At 36.6% G+C, this 16,748-nt stretch overlaps 1 protein-coding gene across 12 annotated transcripts in view; it reads right to left on the bottom strand.

Annotated features, from left to right (window-relative positions):
* Positions 1-640: 640 nt before the first annotated feature.
* The window catches only part of TMEM38B (transmembrane protein 38B), a 101,587-nt gene continuing 85,479 nt past the window's right edge, over positions 641-16,748 (bottom strand). The window contains exons 6-8 of one of the 12 annotated variants that reach the window (XR_005210603.1): positions 5,122-5,346; positions 3,798-3,866; positions 641-1,047 (exon numbers count right to left, since the gene is read on the bottom strand). Coding sequence is in view for 10 of the 12 variants with exons in the window: in XM_037796866.1 (XP_037652794.1) it covers position 1,047; positions 3,798-3,866; positions 5,122-5,306 (255 nt within the window). In the remaining 2 variants the exon portion in view is untranslated. Of the gene's footprint in view, positions 5,347-16,748 lie in introns of all 12 variants that reach the window. The other 11 variants (XR_005210602.1, XM_037796866.1, XM_037796868.1 and 8 more) reach the window with 11 other exon arrangements.

Genomic DNA, 16,748 nt, shown 5'->3' on the forward strand with positions numbered 1-16,748 from the left:
TATTGACTCAAATCATTGCCACCTCTGAAGAGTGACCATCAACTCAAGTTGTGCCATTCCTACCACCCTAGCATCCCACAGATTTGGCTGGGAAAGGGATCTAAACTTAATCTAAAGGGCATGGGCAGTTCGGCTTCAAGTCTCCTTTATTAAGAGTAACACTAATAAATAACACTGCTCAAGAAAAGGAGGCAGGACCATATATACACAGTGAAAAACTGGAGGAAGAGAAAATGGACTTCGGAACTTCCTTTTTGCTGGCTTATGGGAGCCAAGTCCTTTTGAAGAAATATTACTGTTTCTTATAGAAGTTACTTGCTTTGCCAGTTTCCTTTCTTCCTTGCCTGAACTTATACCTCTCCCCCTAAATGGAAACTAACTGAGGCACATTATTTGCACTTCTCACTGTGTAAAACTCTGGTTTCACCCGTAAGTTAAATTGACCCTTCTCTGTGAAACGTTTCAAAACCATTTTCATATACATTATCTTATTTTCAAAACATTTAAGGTATGCAGACGTGACTAAGAATATTATTCGCCCTCTAATATGAATTACTCTGATTCCTGAGTAACAGAACCCCCAAAATGTTAGAAAGGAAGGCAGAGGCTGCTCAAAATAAAGCCCACAACATTGGCTTCATTCATTTTTGTCAAAGTTTATTACAAAATGCACGCATATTTCCTTATGTTTGGGCCTTATATAATTTCTTTGCAGCTGTATGTATTTTTAAACCAGGTGGTTTTCCAAGCATACTATTAGTCTTTTGAAGTTTTCCTGTCTTCAAACGCTTTCATAACAACTAATGTCCTCTGCAAATTTCATTAGGATGCTTTATACCTCCTCTCACAGCACATTAAGATGTCAAACATAACAAGGTTCTTTATCAGCCACTACAGATTTCTTCCATTTCATATTGCCTTCAAGTATAGTTTCAGTCTACTATTTTTATTGAGATGAACATAAATTTTTAAGTCAAACTTTGCATAATAAAACAAAAGGTCCAAATATCCATTATCAACTTCATTCTCTTCACCAACACAGCAATTCTACAGGGGGAAAAGAAAAACACAAAAATAAAACAAAAACAGAACACCTGAAGTTACTAAATTGGTCTGGCAAGAGTCCCTCACCAACCACCCCACCCATTCCTTGTTTCCTGACAGTAATTCATATGAATTGCTTAATTTCTTTCATACTAATTAAGTCTCAATTCTCATTATTAAATACAGAAGGAAGTAGTTCCTATCTTCAGTTATGTGTGTCATGTAACTTTCTATTGCCATAGATCATCTGACAATCTGCCATGTAAATTAACCCAGGGACTACTGATTCACATATCAGACCATTGTTCCACATTTTGTCACAACAAATTGTTAGGACTGGGCCCTGGGCTCCTCCCTTAGCTCCCTCTTTTGTAAAGCCATGTTATTTAACAGACTATGTGTCACATCACTGTTCCCTCCCTCCCCCACTTCTCCTGTTTGAATCTACAAACCAGGCCATTGCCAAGTTATGAGATAAACTATGTGTAATCCCCTATTGCCCAGAGCTCACATACCTTAAATCTCCAAGACACTGTGTTACCTCCTGATTGGCAGAAAGCCCTATAAAGAAAGAAATCCCGCCACCCAACTGTGTGGCTTTCCCCTCCAAGTAGTCTCTTTCTGCCAGCTGGGGAAGCCCTGCAGCTTCTCTCAATAAAACATCTGTTGTTGCCTGCTATTTGACTCTGCTGCCCATCTTTCATGCCAAAATACCTTACAAAATATGCAGTTAGGTTATATATTTCATTATGGACCAATACCTTCCCAACCAACTTTATTTTAACCCTATACCTACAATGAGATTAGGGGATTTTTTATTTCATTTTTAAAAGATTTGCTATTAGCACATTTTTACTCACTATCTCTTCTAAATATGAGAGTTGCAATAAACCAAAGCCGAAGAGGCCCACAGAAAGCCTAACCAGACATATAGGAGAAAGTTACAAATTACTACAATGCATAACCTGCAGCACAAGTGCAGAAAAAAGACCACATATGCAAGGTATACAAAGAATTTCAGGAAGAAAAACCAAAAATGAGGCATATGTGACTTGCTCAGTAACAGAATTATTGCTTCACATAATAGCATAAAGCGTTTCTCTTTTAAATGTTTCTGAGGAAAAAGCTAGGCACTCCTTTATTTGGGGTTCCTCAGTTCTGGCAAATATCTTCATGACCTGGGGTAGGCAAAGTTTCTTAAGATGCAGAAAGCAGTTAAGATGCAGAAAGTCGGAAATGAGACTTGTCCAAAATTAAAAACTTCTGCTTATTAAAATATATCATTATAAAAATGAATACATTTTAGCAGAGACCTGATGGGTAGGGAGCGGCCCTCTGTAATTTTAATAGAAAAGCCTTTTCTAGCAATACTATTTTGTCAATCATCTTCAACACCCCAACTTTTTATCCTAGTGTCCTGCTTAACATTTATTCATAGCCTTCATTATCAACAAGAGCTCATTTATTTGTTTATTGCTCATCTCCCTATCACTAGAATGTAAACTACCAAGAGAGAAAGCCTTTTGTTTTGTTTACTGTATCTTCCAAGTCTATTATCTTCAGATAGCTGGCACTCAATATTTGAGAAAACAAATGAATGAGCCCCACCAAGGAGGTAAATTATACCTGAGGCAAACACTATAAAGGCCTTTGGGGGAGCGTTCTTTGAACACATTCCTTCCTTTCCCACATACTGTAACTCAATTGCTATCAACTTAATTTGAGGTAGATTTTAATGGTAAGGTATTGTTTCCCTCCTTTCATCTCTCCATTTCCTGATCTCCGCCAACAGAGAGGCTAAAATTTCCACTGAAATTCATCTTTACTGAACATCTGGTCTCTCTCCAACTCTTACACAATTCTCCCTGGGGAAGACGAGTGAATAATCTGATAAATCAGTTTGATATTCTTTGGGGTCACATTTACTAGATGGTGAGATCACTGAGTTAACATGGCCTATATTCTTGCCAGCTTCTTGCCTCCTTTGTTAAAGAGACCCAGTAGGTCTTGACTTTCTCAGTGCCTCCTATGACTGGCATGTGAGGCAGGCCTACCTGCCCATCCATGCTTCAGGTTCAGTAAAGAGTCTACCTGTATTGCAAATCCAGTCAAGTCTCTGCAAGCAAGCCTGAGTAGATACAGGGTGGAAGGTTTCAGGCCTAAACCATGTTCTTGAGTCCAGCTTTACCTAAGAACCTCAAATTGAGGGCTACAGTATGCTTGCATAGATTAATAAAATTTGTACTCATGTCCCATTTGGAGAGTAATCATTGAATATTGTATCAGTAAAAACACCAAAGGAGTTCTAAACTCCTAATGCAAGAAAAATATAAAAGAAAAAAACATAAAATAATGTGACACTCCATTAATGCTAAATAACTTATTTTAATAAGTTTGTCATTAATACATGCATTTCAACAGTTAAACTCAAATTTTAAAAATAAGTCAATACTTAGTAATATGTTAATTTTGAAAAGTTATTTTTTAACCATAAGAGTATCAAATATAATACAGAACTCTTAAATATTCAGTGCTTTCTGGGACCATATTTAAATTAAACTTCTTAGCATTCTAAGGCCACCAAAGGCGGCTCAAAAAAATCTTTTTTATTTTTTAACAAGAAAAAGTATAGTACCTGCTGGTCATTATAGCTGTTAAATTTTTTTTAATAAAATAAATTTTAAAAAACAACAACTCCTAATTTGAATGTGATTGGAATACTTCTAAGCTATCCAGAAATGGCTGGTACTTACTAACTCTTTCCAGGTAGTAGGTTCACGGTCTTGAAGAAGAAATCATATCCAAGAGTTTTAAAGTTATAACTGCACTTTTAAACAACAAAAGAAAGAAAATCTAACATTACTTTGTACTCTTTCTTGTTTGTTTTGGTTTTGTTTTGCCAAAAAGGAACCAAATTTAGTGTCATCATTTTCGTTCAAATGGACTACTATCTGAGGCTTTGATTTCTCAGTTTCTTCCTGGTTAGCTGGTTACTACCGACTGTTCAAAGACATTTCTCATTAGAGCCTAACATTTATACATAAAGATAATTACTTTTAATGTAAAGTAAAATTAATATATGTACATGTGGATTAAATATAACCACATGCAAACTAATGAGAGACATTCAACTAGAAAATGAAAAAGTACCCACTACAAAGGAGATATGGGGGAAATTTTTAATTGAGATACTTTTCATTGAATCATTAAGATAACTACCATCACTGTATTCAGAGCAACTAAGTTCAAAGAAAATTTAACAATATGTGAAATGAGAGAGGAAAAAATAAGCTCCTAAAATGAAAAAAACAAAAAACTAAACAAAACATGGAATTAATAATTTATTAAACTTTACACCCTGATTTTCTTTTGAGGAAAAAAAACAGCAGTCTTTTAAACAAGGGCATAAAATAGACTTTATATCAAGACACATATTAAAATCTGTTCTTAATGAAAAACAATACCACTAGAAATAAAACTGAATAAAATGTCATATATTTTCCATTTATTGTGGGCAAAAATACAATGTTTATGTCGGGGGAAATATAAACTAGTAATTGATTTTCATTCACAATACAAAATATATAGGAAAAGTTTATTCTTTTCAGTGCTCAAAATTAAAAAGGAATTGTTTTCCATACCTACGAATCACAATGGTAAAGTATATATGTTTAATTTTGCTGACTAAAGCTCAAATAAATTCAAATAGAAACACATATGAAAATACCTTAAAAAAAAACCCAAAAAGTTTTAATTTTTGTTATTTTGCAATGACGTCAGGTTTATTTTTACTAACATTTCAAAAAAATCTAGCCTTATTTTACCAATATAAACTATTAAAATAATCACAATAGAATCTTTTATAGTTAACTTAGAAAAACAATTTCACATGATACACTCACAACATTCAAGAATTACAATTCAGAAAGAGGAAGTCTCCTTGAAACAGAAAGTTCTTTCTTCCTTTTTGTCACCTCCATTTCTTACATATAATCTTTATTTCACATCATTTACATAGAAATATTTATCACAATCTGACAGGTAGATGAGAAATTTTTTTTTCCTTCTGGAGCTTACCAAGTAAATTTACTCAGTCTTCTTAGTGTGTTTCTTTTTAACTTTATCTGAAGCATCAACTGTAGGCTTTGAGGTAGATGAACCAGTGCCATTAAAGGATGATTTAACTTCACTTTTCTTCCCACATGGTGACAACTGTTGCTGCCTGCCAAAGAATATCCGACCCAATGTATCCTCAAAACAAGCAAAAGGCGAAACAGAAGTCTTTGTAAGCATCATGGCTATCTGGGGGGAAAAAAGTTCAGTTTTGAATTTAAGTGTAAAAGTTTTCTATTTCTCAAAACTAAGAGGGAAAAGTAAATAAAAAGGATCAAAAGTACATTCTTAAATTTCATCTGCCAGGAGAAGCAAACTTAAGCAGGTTCTGGGCAAATCTCTGTTTTCTATGAGGGTATACTCAATTAATGGAAAAGAACATAATTCACTAAACATAATACAAGGCACCAAATTTTGGTGTGCCAAATTAGCAGTATAATCATTTCCACAAAAATACATTTAGTATTTAAAGGAAATATGAAGATAAAATATCATCTACACCAAAAAACTATGTGTTTAACCATACGATAGAACTGTTTTTAAGTGTTTTTACTGCCTTACTCTCTTAAATTTAATCCAACTACTACTTTATTATGAACTTCATCACACAGATATGGAACTAGGGTCCTGAAAGGCTAAGTGCCTTGTCCACCTTCAGAGAGCTAATAAATGGTAAAGCCGTTTGCAACACAGATTTTGAGCTCCATTACTAAATACACTTCATTCTATCATTATCTAAAATCACAGTTTAGTAAATTGCAGAACACTACCTGTGCAGGGACTGCAGAAAGCCTCTAATCATCTGATACCCTTGTTTGATGTATAAGGAAATGAGATCTTGAAAATGCCTCTAATCCTTTATCTGACAAATGCACAATGTCCAGAGATATTTAGATTCGCTCAAGAAATTAGACTGGTGACAAAATGGATCTGGGGGGAGAACTTTAAGGCCTAAATACTTCTGCAAAGTCCAAGAATTTCCAAGTCAATTCTTCCAGAAGATCTCAGATAATGAAACTAGAAATTTGTAAATCAAATTTCCACATAAGGCCCTTATAACTTATCTGAGGAAAATGGAATCAAGGATAAATTCCTATTACCTGCAACATAGTCGAGGTAGTGGGAGTTGGAGGTAAAGTAGATGTCCATCAAGTAGAGAAATAAGTAAAATGCATATTGTGCAGTAGTTAAAAGTAATAAATTAGAAAATTAACATGGATTTTTAAAACATACTTTCCAGTGAAAATGAGATACAAAATAAGATGTACAGTATACTATTATTTATATAAATTCAAAATGTATGCACACACAACACTGTGAATGTACTAAATGCCACTGAATTGTCGACTTTAAAATGGTTAATTTTATGTTATGTGATTTCACCTTAATAACAAATAAAGAAGCAAGTAAGCAAGCAAGAAAGCATACCCATGGACTTCAGGACACCATGACTAAATGGCTTACATAAGGCTCAGTCTCTATCAAAAGCAATATTAAAGACAGAAGTACATAAAACAACTGTTAAAAAACACTGGAGAGAAACCAGTACAGGCAGAACCTGATGGAGCTATATCCCTCAGAGAACAGAATATGAATAAGGTAAGCTCCACATTCACCTGTGCCAATTCACAACATAAGGGAATAAAAAGCAGAAGTCCCACTAGGCTGAGGACAGAGGTTAGAGTCTGAAAAGACCAAAGCATCTGGATCTTAAGGGGCAACATCCCAAAGAGGAGGAAATCACATGAAAGTGAGCCCAAAAATCTATGTGTAATCTGTCCTCAAAGAGTTTACCAACTCCTAAATTGTGCATGCTTAGGGAGAGATTTTAAAAACTTACCAGGAAGTAACAGCTGGGAGGCCTAAGAACTGACATAACACTTCAGCAGCCAGCTGCTTGGTGCCCTAAAGAACTTTACAGGCTAGTCAGAGACAGACAAGTAAATCAGTAGTTATAGAACAGTAAAGAGAAGTATAGTGACAGAAGTTTGCCCAGAAACATTTAAGTAAGGGATATAGATTTGGAAGTTATTACCATATAAATAAAAGCATAAATGTGAATGTGGTCACCTGGAGAGACTACAGAGTGAGAGGAGTCTAAATATAATGCTAACCTCCAATTTTATGCCATTTCTAGGAAAGATCTAAAAAGAACTTTCCTATATTAAATTATTCTTTAGAATCAACAGTTATAATGAGATGTACTAGCATAATTATGTTGTAATAGCTTGACTTAATGGACTGGCAATGAAAGATGAAAGAATTAAGATGGAAAAGAATGGTCTGTATTAGGAAAAGAGCAATGTCTTCTTACAAAATGCAAAAGAGAACAAGAGTCTAAAACATTTCCTGAGAACACAAAGTATACAAATACAAAGTATTTTTCAAAGTCAAGTGTTTTAATAAAATCTCCACTCCCAGTAGACTCATCACTCAACTAAGTACTGCTGGCATCAGAAATTACTGCTGAGATAGACTTATGAGTATCAAGACAGATTTTGTGAGTTCAGTCTCTTATCAGACCTTGCTTCAGCAAGGTGACATGAATATAATTGTGACAAATGGAATGAGCCTTTACTCTTTTACAAAGAAAATATAAAACACTCTCCTCATTTAGCCAACTAAGAAAAAGCATATTACCTAACTAAATAGTATTTAGCTTCATGGTCTCTGGCTTAAAAAGGACAGGAAATAAAAAATGTAGATGGCCCCCCAAAATTTTATATTTTTAACACACCCAAAAATATAAAATAATTTGGGAAAAGATACTGTTCAAAGCACTGCCAAATTCCTTATATAACATGTCAATTTAAACCATTTCAGAAATGTCTGAAAAATGTGGTACCCAATATAAGTTATTTAAGGACACAGATGCTACGTACATTTTTTTCCTTTTTTTTTTTATTGTGAACTTCAACATATATATATAACAGTGGTAACTTTCAATGTACGATTTCACAAGTAGAGAGCAAATCTCAAAGAATGTCATGGGTAACAGTTCCACAATTTCAGCCATTTCCATTATTATAAAATATAATACACATACAGAAAAGTGTCATCTCTTGATGTACAGCTCAATAAGCAGTCATATAGGTAATTTCAAAAATTATTATGAGTTAAAGTTCTATAATTTCAGTTCTTTCCTTATTATGCTATACAAGGTATATACAGAAAGGTGAAGACCTTCCATGCACAATTCAATGAGCAGCTATAGAGCAAATGCCAAGGAATGCTATAGGCTATAGTTCCAGCATGTCATTTACCTCCTTCCAGCCATTCCAACACCCCTGAACCCAAAATTATATATACAATTATATAAAGTTTCAGTATTTACAGACCTTTGTTAAATCTTATCTTGTTTGTTGCTACCATTCCTCTCACTTAATCTCTTCCTCCATCTTCAGGGGTGTCTAGGCAGCGAGAACCCTAACTTGTTCATATTAAAGGGGGTGTCGACAGTATGGGGAAGGGGGCTGCATCTGATTGTTGATCTTAAAGAGGCTGTTGCCTCTGGTTTTTAGGATTTGTCTGGTATAGGAACACTATAGCGGATTTAAGTTTCTGAAAGATAAAACTCAGTGAGTGCATCTTTTATAGAATATCAGGTAGGGACCTCGGTATTTGAGGACTACTTTTGGTAAGGGCATGGCATGCTGAGGCCAAGTGAGATGTAAAGCTGGAGATTGCATAAGAGAAATTTCCGTGATATCCTCTCGACTCTATTTGGGATCCCTCAGCCACTGTGACCTCAGCTGAGTACCTTTCTTTTTTTCTCCCTTTTGTTCGAGAAGGCATTTTCAATCCCTCATTATCAGAGCCAGGCTCATTCCTGGGAATCATGTCCCACTTCACCAGGGAGATTCATTCCTCTGGGAGTCATGTCTCTCGTGGGGGGGAGATTAATGAATTTATTTGCAAGAGTTGGGCTTAGAAAGAGAAAAGCCACATCTAAGCAATAAAGAGGATGCCTGGAGGCATCTCTTAAGCACAATTATAAGCGGACTCAGCCTATTTACAACCCTAAATTTAACAAGACCAAGTCTCAACTCAAGGGCTTGATTTATTAAGTTGTGGGTTCCTAACTTGACTTAATATATATTCTATCCCAAGATAAATGGTAGTTTCTTATATTATCTTCACTTAGTTGTACAATCATCATCACTCTCAACTTTAAACAATTATCATAGCATAATACATCCCAGAGCTCTTATCAGCTGCTAATTAGACATCCATAGTATTAACGTAGAGATGGTAAGATATTCCTATTAAATACAGCCATTAATACATAATGGGTAATTTTTCCACACCACTCTGTTAACCCACTGCAGCAGTGTCATACCTTACAAGTATATCATGCTAGCACTTATTTAGGCTTGTGGTGCTACTCTGTGGGTTACTTGCCTTTAAACAACTATTTACGAACATGTTCACCTTCAATGTGTCACTGATACTCATAATCACATTAACGAACCATAGTCACTCCTGACCATTCCCATACTATTAAGGTCACCCTCATTACCACATCTGTACATATTAGATTACTATTCCCCCTCCACTATATTCTGACTACCTCTAGGTCGCCTATATTCTACATTTTAAGACACTTATTTTACATTTTTCACAGAGTTCACATTAGTGGTAACATATAATATATTCTCTCCTTTTGTATCTGACTTATTTCATTCAGCATTATAAGGTTCATCCATGTTGTCATATATTTCACAACCTCATTCCTCCACACCACTGCGCAGTATTCCATCATGTGTATATACCACATTTTGTTTATCTACTCATCTGTTGAAGGACATCTGTATTGTTTCCATCTCTGGGCAATTGTGAACAATGCTGCTATGAACATCAGTGTGCAAATATCTGTTTGTGTCATTACTTTCAAATCTTCTGGGTATATACCGAGAAGTGAAATTGCTGGATCATAGGGTAACCCAAAATCTAGTTTTCTGAGGAACCGCCAAACTGTCCTACAGAGTGGCCGCACCATTATACAGTCACCAGCAATGAATAAGAGTTCCAATTTCTCCACATCCTCTCCAGCATTTGTAGTTTCCTGTTTGTTTAATGGCAGCCCTTCTAACTGGTGTGAGATGATATCTCATTGTGGTCTTTTTTTGCATCTCCATAATAGCCAGTGAAGATAAACATATTTTCATATGTTTTTTAGCCATCTGTATTTCCTCTTCAGAGAAATGTCTTTTCATATATTTGCCCATTGTAGCAGTTTGTACTATTGTCATTGAGTTGGCTGCCTCTTTACCTTTTTGACAAATTCCTTTGAGGTACAGAAGCTTGTAAGTTTGAGGAGTTCCCATTTATCTATCTTTTTTTTTGTTGCTTATGTTTTGGGTGTAAGGTCTAAGAAAGCGACCTCCTAATACCAGGTCTTGAAGATGTTTCCCTACATTATCTTCTAGGAATTTTATGGTACTCTCTCCTATACTGAGGTCTTTGATCCACTTTGAGTTAATTTTTGTATAGGGTGTGAGGTAGGGGTCCTCTTTCATTCTTTTGGATATGGACATCTAGTTCTCCCAGCCCCATCTGTGGAGACACTGTTACGTCCCAATTCAGTGGATTTGGGGCCTTCTCAACAAACAGTCGACCTATCTCTGAATTCTCAATTCAATTCCATTGATCAATATGTCTGTCTTTGTGCCAATACCATGCTGTTTTGACTTCTGCAGCTTTATAGTAAGCTTCAAAGTCAGGAAGTGTAAATCCTCCCACTTCGTTTTTCTTTTTTTTAGAATGTTTGTAGCAATTTGAGGCATCTTTCCCTTCCAAATAAATTTGACAACTAGCTTTTCCAATTCTGCGAGTAGGTTGTTAGAATTTTTATTGGAATTGCATTGAAACCGTAGATCAGTTTGTGTAGTACTGACAGGTTAACGATGTTTAGTCTTTCTATTCATGAATACGGAATATCTTTCCACCTCTTCAGGTCCCATACTATTTCTTTTAGTAAAGTTATGTAATTTTCTGTGTAGAGATCTTTTACATCCTTGGTTAAGTTTATTCCTAGGTACTTGATTTTTTAGTTGCTATTGAGAATGGAATCTTTTTCTTGAGTGACTCTTCAGTTAGGTAATTTCTAGTGTATAGGAGCATTACTGACTTTTGTGCATTAGTCTTGTATCCTGCCACTTTGCTAAATTTGTTTATTAGCTCAAGTAGCTCTGTTGTCGATTTCTCAGGGTTTTCCAAATATAAGATCATATCATTTGTAAATAATGACAGTTTAACTTCTCCCTTTCTGATCTGGATGCCTTTTATTTCTCTGTCTTGCCAGACTGCTCTGGCTAGAACTTCTAGCACAATGTTGAATAACGGTGGTGACAGTGGGCATCCTTGTCTCATTCCTGATTTTAGAGGGAAGGCTTTCAGTCTCTCGCCATTGAGTACTATGCTGGCTGTGGGTTTTTCACATAGGCCCTTTATCATATTGAAGTTTCCTTCAATTCTTACCTTTTGAAATGTTTTTATCAAGAAGGGATGTTGGATTTTGTTAAATGCTTTTTCAGCATCTATTGAGATGATCATTTGATTTTTCCCATTTGATTTGTTAATGTGTTGTGTTACACTGATTGATTTTCTTATGCTGAACCATCCTTGCATGCCTGGAATGAACCCCACTTCGTCACAGAGTATGATATTTTAATGTGTTTTTGGATTCAAATTGCAAGAATTTTTTTGAGAATTTTTGCATCTATGATAATGAGAGAGATTGGCCTGTAATTTTCCATTCTTGTAGCATCTTGACCTGGTTTTGGAATTAGAGTAACGTTGGCTTCATAAAATGAGTTACATAGGGTTCGATTTTCTCCAATTCTTTTGAAAGAGTTTAAGTCAGATTGGTGTCAGTTCTTTTTGGAAAGTTTGGTAGAATTTCCCTGTGATGCCATCTGGCCCTGGGCTTTTATTTGTAGAAAGGTTTTTGATGAATGATTGAATCTCTTTGCTTGTGACTGGTTTGTTGAGGTCTTCTATTTCTTCTTTCGTCAGTCTAGGTTGATCATGTGTTCCCAGGAAATTATCCATTTCCTCTAAATTCTCTCGTTTGCTGGCATACAGTTATTCATAGAATCCTCGTGATTTCTGATATTTCTTTGGGATCCCCTCCTTCATTTATTATTTTGTTTATTTGGGTCTTCTCTCTTTTTATCAGTCTAGCTAAGGGCGTGTCAATCTTGTTGATCTTCTCAACGAACCAACTTTTGGTGTTATTTATTCTCCTGATTGTCTTTTGTTCTCCATGTCATTTATTTCTGCTTAAATTCCTTCTCATTTCTTTTCTTCTACTTGCTTTAGGATTAGTTTGCTGTTCATTTTCTAGTTCCCTCAGTTGTTCCATTAGTTCTTTGATTTTAGCTCTTTCTTCCTTTTAATTTATGCATTTAGAGCTATAAATTTCCTGCTCAATATTGACTTTGCTGCATCCCATAAGTTTTGATATGCTGTGTTTTCATTTTCATCCATCTCTAGATATTTAGCAATTTCTCTTCCAATTTCTTCTTTGAATCAATGATTGTTTAGAATTGTGCTGTTTAACCTCTTTGATGGTTATTGACTTCTAGTTGTATTCCACTGTGATCAAAGAATGTGCTTTGAATAATTTCAATTTTTTAAATTTATTGAGGCTTGTTTTATGCCCCAGCCTATGATCTATCCCGGAGCACTAGAGAAGAATGTATATCCTGGTGATCTGGGATATAATGCTCTATATATGTCTGTGAAATCTAATTCATCTATCACATTGTTTAGGTTCTCAATTTCCTTATTGATTCTCTGTCTGGTTGATCTATCTATAGGAGAGAGTGATGTATTGAAGTCACCCACAACTATTCTGGAAACATCTATTGCTACCTTCAGTTTTGCCAATGTTTGTCTCATGAACTTTGGATCACCTTGATTCGATGAATAAACATTTATGATTGTTATTTCTTCTTGGTGAATTGCTCCTTTTATCAGTATATAATGTCCTTTGTCTCTTACGACATTCTTGCACTTAAAGTCTATTTTATCTGAAATTAATATTGCTACCCCTGCTTTCCTTTGGCTGTAGCTTGCACAGAGTATTTTTTCCATCCATTCACTTTCAATTTCTTTGTATCATTCAGTCTAAAATGAGTCTCTTGTAAGCAACATATTGATGGTTCATAGTTGTTAATCCATTCTGCCAAGCTATATCTTTTAATTAGGGAGTTTAATCCATTCACATTCAATGTTATTACTGTGAAGGCAGTTCTTGAATCAGCCATCTTATCCTTCTGTTTTTATTTGTCAGATGTATTTCCCCCACCTCTCTCTTGTTATTTCCTTTAAGGTACCCTTATGAATGCTCTTCAGTTCTCCAGACCTTTCTCTCCTTTCTTTTCTTCTCAGCTGGCAGAGCTCCCTTTAGTACTTTTTGTAGGGGTGGTCTCTTGTTAGCAAATTCTTTCAGCATTTGTTTATCTGTGAAAATTTTAAGCTCTCCCTCAATTTAGAAGGAGAGCTTTACTGGATAAAGAATTCTTGGCTGGCAATTTTTCTCTTTCCAAATCTTAAATATGCCATACTAATGCCCCTCACCTCCATGGTGCCCACTGAGTAGTCACTACATGGTCTTATGTTGTTTCCCTTGTATGCGGTGAATCAATTCTCTCTTGCTGCTTTCAGAACTTTCTCTTTCTCTTCAGCATTTGACAATCTGATCTGAATGTCTCCGAGTGGGTTTATTTGGATTTATTCTATTTGTAGTTTGTTGGGAATCTGTGATTTGCATATTTATGTCATTTAGCAGGGTTGGAACATTTCCCCCAACAATTTCTTCGAATAATCTTCCTAGACCTTTACCCTTCTCTTCCCCTTCAGGAACACCAATGATTCTTATATTTGTGTGCTTCATGATGTCCATCATTTCCCTGAAATCTGCTTCAAATTTTTCAATTTTTTTCACCATTCGTTCTTTTGTGCTTTCACTTTCCATCATGCTATCTTCAAGTTTGCTAATTCATTCATCTACTTCTTCAAATCTGGTGTTATGTGTCTCCAGAATCTTTTTAATTTGATCAACAATCCCTTTTACTTCCATAAGATCCACTATTTGTTTAATTTACTCTGGCAAATTCTTCCTTATGCTCTCCTGGAGTCTTCTCCATGTCCTTTATATCCTGAGCCATGATAACTGATGTTTGTGAGTACTTCTTTGATTAATTGCTCCAAGTTCTGTGTCTCCTCTGTTTGTTTTGTTTTGTTTTGTTTGTTTGTTTTAATTTGGGCATTTGGGTTATCCAGATCTTCTAGTTTCTTCATATGCTTTATAATTTTCTGTTGTTCTTGGCCTTTTGGCATTCGCTTATCTTGATAGGTTTTTTAAGGATATGCAGGCTTATTTGAACACTTATCTATAATTTGACAGAGCTACAGCTTGGTGGAGTGCACTTTCTCTGACCTACCAGCTTATGGCACTCCCGAGACACTTCTTACCCTCAAGCCAGTTCTCCCCAACTTTGTCTATGTAATGAGTGGAGACTCAAACCACGTGGAGGTCCAATTAGTGCAGCAATTTTCCGTGTATTGGGGACTACCAGCCCTGTGGGGGGGCATGGTGCATGCCTTGTGCAGTTTGGCAGGGAGTCCACTCCAGGACACAGTGGTTCCAGCCATTCCAGGGCTGCAGATGGAGCGCCCTGAGGTTGCAGAACTGTGTCTCACCCTCCAGCTCAGATGCCCCACAGTTCTTCTCTGCTGTGAGCCCATGAGTCCCTGGGACTGGGGGAGGGCTCCTGGAACTTCGGTGTGGCACCCCCACCTCTAGGCTGTGCACCCTGCAGGCTTCCATGGAGGAAGAGCAGGCGCCGTCACATGCCTGCTGAATTCCAAATTCCCTCAAAGAAGCTCTCAGCCACAGCACTGTGAAGGAGTGTCTCCCAGCCAGCTGCAAAGATGGCTGCTCAGGGCATGGAAACTACCCCCTTCTGCGATTGTCTGCCTGCTCCAAAGGCCAGTCCCTGGCACGGGGGCTCTTGGTTGCAGGTGTGCAAAGGGTTATTCCCCATGCCAGGTACGGAGGAGGGTGCCTGGGGTGTGTAAGGGTACTCCCCACTGTGCTTGACTGCAGCTCTGGCTGCCCATTCCAGGCCGAACACTCACCTGTCTCCAAACGCAGCCTTTCAGTTTTCCCAAGTACACACTCACTATGGGTTTAGAAATCCCTGTCCAGCCAGTGGAACCTGGAGTCACTGTTCTGGAGCACTTTCTGTCCTTTATGTAGTGTTTTTTCACAAAGGAGAATTTTACTCTGTCTCTCCTAATTGCCATCTTGGATACTCCACTTACATACTTTTATATTCTCTACAGTGCCTAGCACTGAGACTACAATGAAGGAATGAGCATAATATCTATCTCACAAGAATAAATCAAAGACTATTTGTACAGGTGTGTATATATTAAGTACCCCAGAAAAAGCCATGTTCTTTGATGCAATCTTGGGGGGGAAGATTGATTAATCTTTTTGATTAGGGTGTGACCTTTTGATTGGATGTTTCCATGGAGATATGACATACCTAACTGTGGATGATGACTCTGATTGGATAATTTCCATGGATGTGTTACCCTACCCATTCAGGGTAGGTCTGAATTAAATCACTGGAGCCATATAAATGAACTAACAGACAGAACTCAGTGCAGCTGTGAGTAACATTTTGGAGAGCAACTGAGAGTGACATTTTGAAGAGGAGCTGCAGCTAAGAGAGGACAAAACGTCCCAGTAGCGACATTTTGGAGAACGCCATTTTGAAATGCAACCTGGGAGCAAGCAGACACCAGTCACATTCCTTCCAAGCTAACAGAGGTTTTCCGGATGCCAAAGGCCATCGTTCAGTGAAGGTACCCTGTTGTTGATTCCTTACCTTGGACACTTTATGGCCTTAAGACTGCAACTTTGTAACCAAATAACCCCCCTTAATAAAAGCCAATCCATTTCGGGTGTTTTGCAAAACGGCAGCATTAGCAAACCAGAACACTATTACAATATATCTACCTAAGCAACACTACATAATTATTCTCTTTACCTGCCCAAATCCCAACAATCCTTTGCAGTCAACTCTATGTCTATTCCAATAAGCCTTTCCCAATGCCCTCCAATGAAAGTCACCTTGCCCGACAATAAGCACCCAAAGGCACACTAGCATATCCAACCAGGCTTTCTGGTAACTCAAAGCTTTCTCTACAGATGATGTCATTCACTTGGATATTAATAATTATTAACCTGAATGACTGCCAAATAAAAATCTCAGGATTTACATTTTTGTAAATATCCCTTTCAGTAAGCCGCGTAAATGAATTACTCATTTCTTGCAGTACATCCTTAAATAAATAAGGGTGGTACAAATAAATACAGAGATACCTATGAAAGAGCATTGTGGTCACGTATCAGTTAACAAATATATATTAAAAATCTACTATGTACCAGACATAATGCTAGGGATGCAGCAATGAAATAAACTTAGTTCCTATCCTCATAAAGTTTAAAGGATAGTGTGCAGGCAGGGCAAGATGGTGGCATAGAGAGGTGTGGAATTTAATTAGTCCTC

This window comes from Choloepus didactylus, chromosome 10 (assembly GCF_015220235.1).
Source record: "Choloepus didactylus isolate mChoDid1 chromosome 10, mChoDid1.pri, whole genome shotgun sequence".
NCBI classification, from domain to species: domain Eukaryota; kingdom Metazoa; phylum Chordata; class Mammalia; order Pilosa; family Megalonychidae; genus Choloepus; species Choloepus didactylus.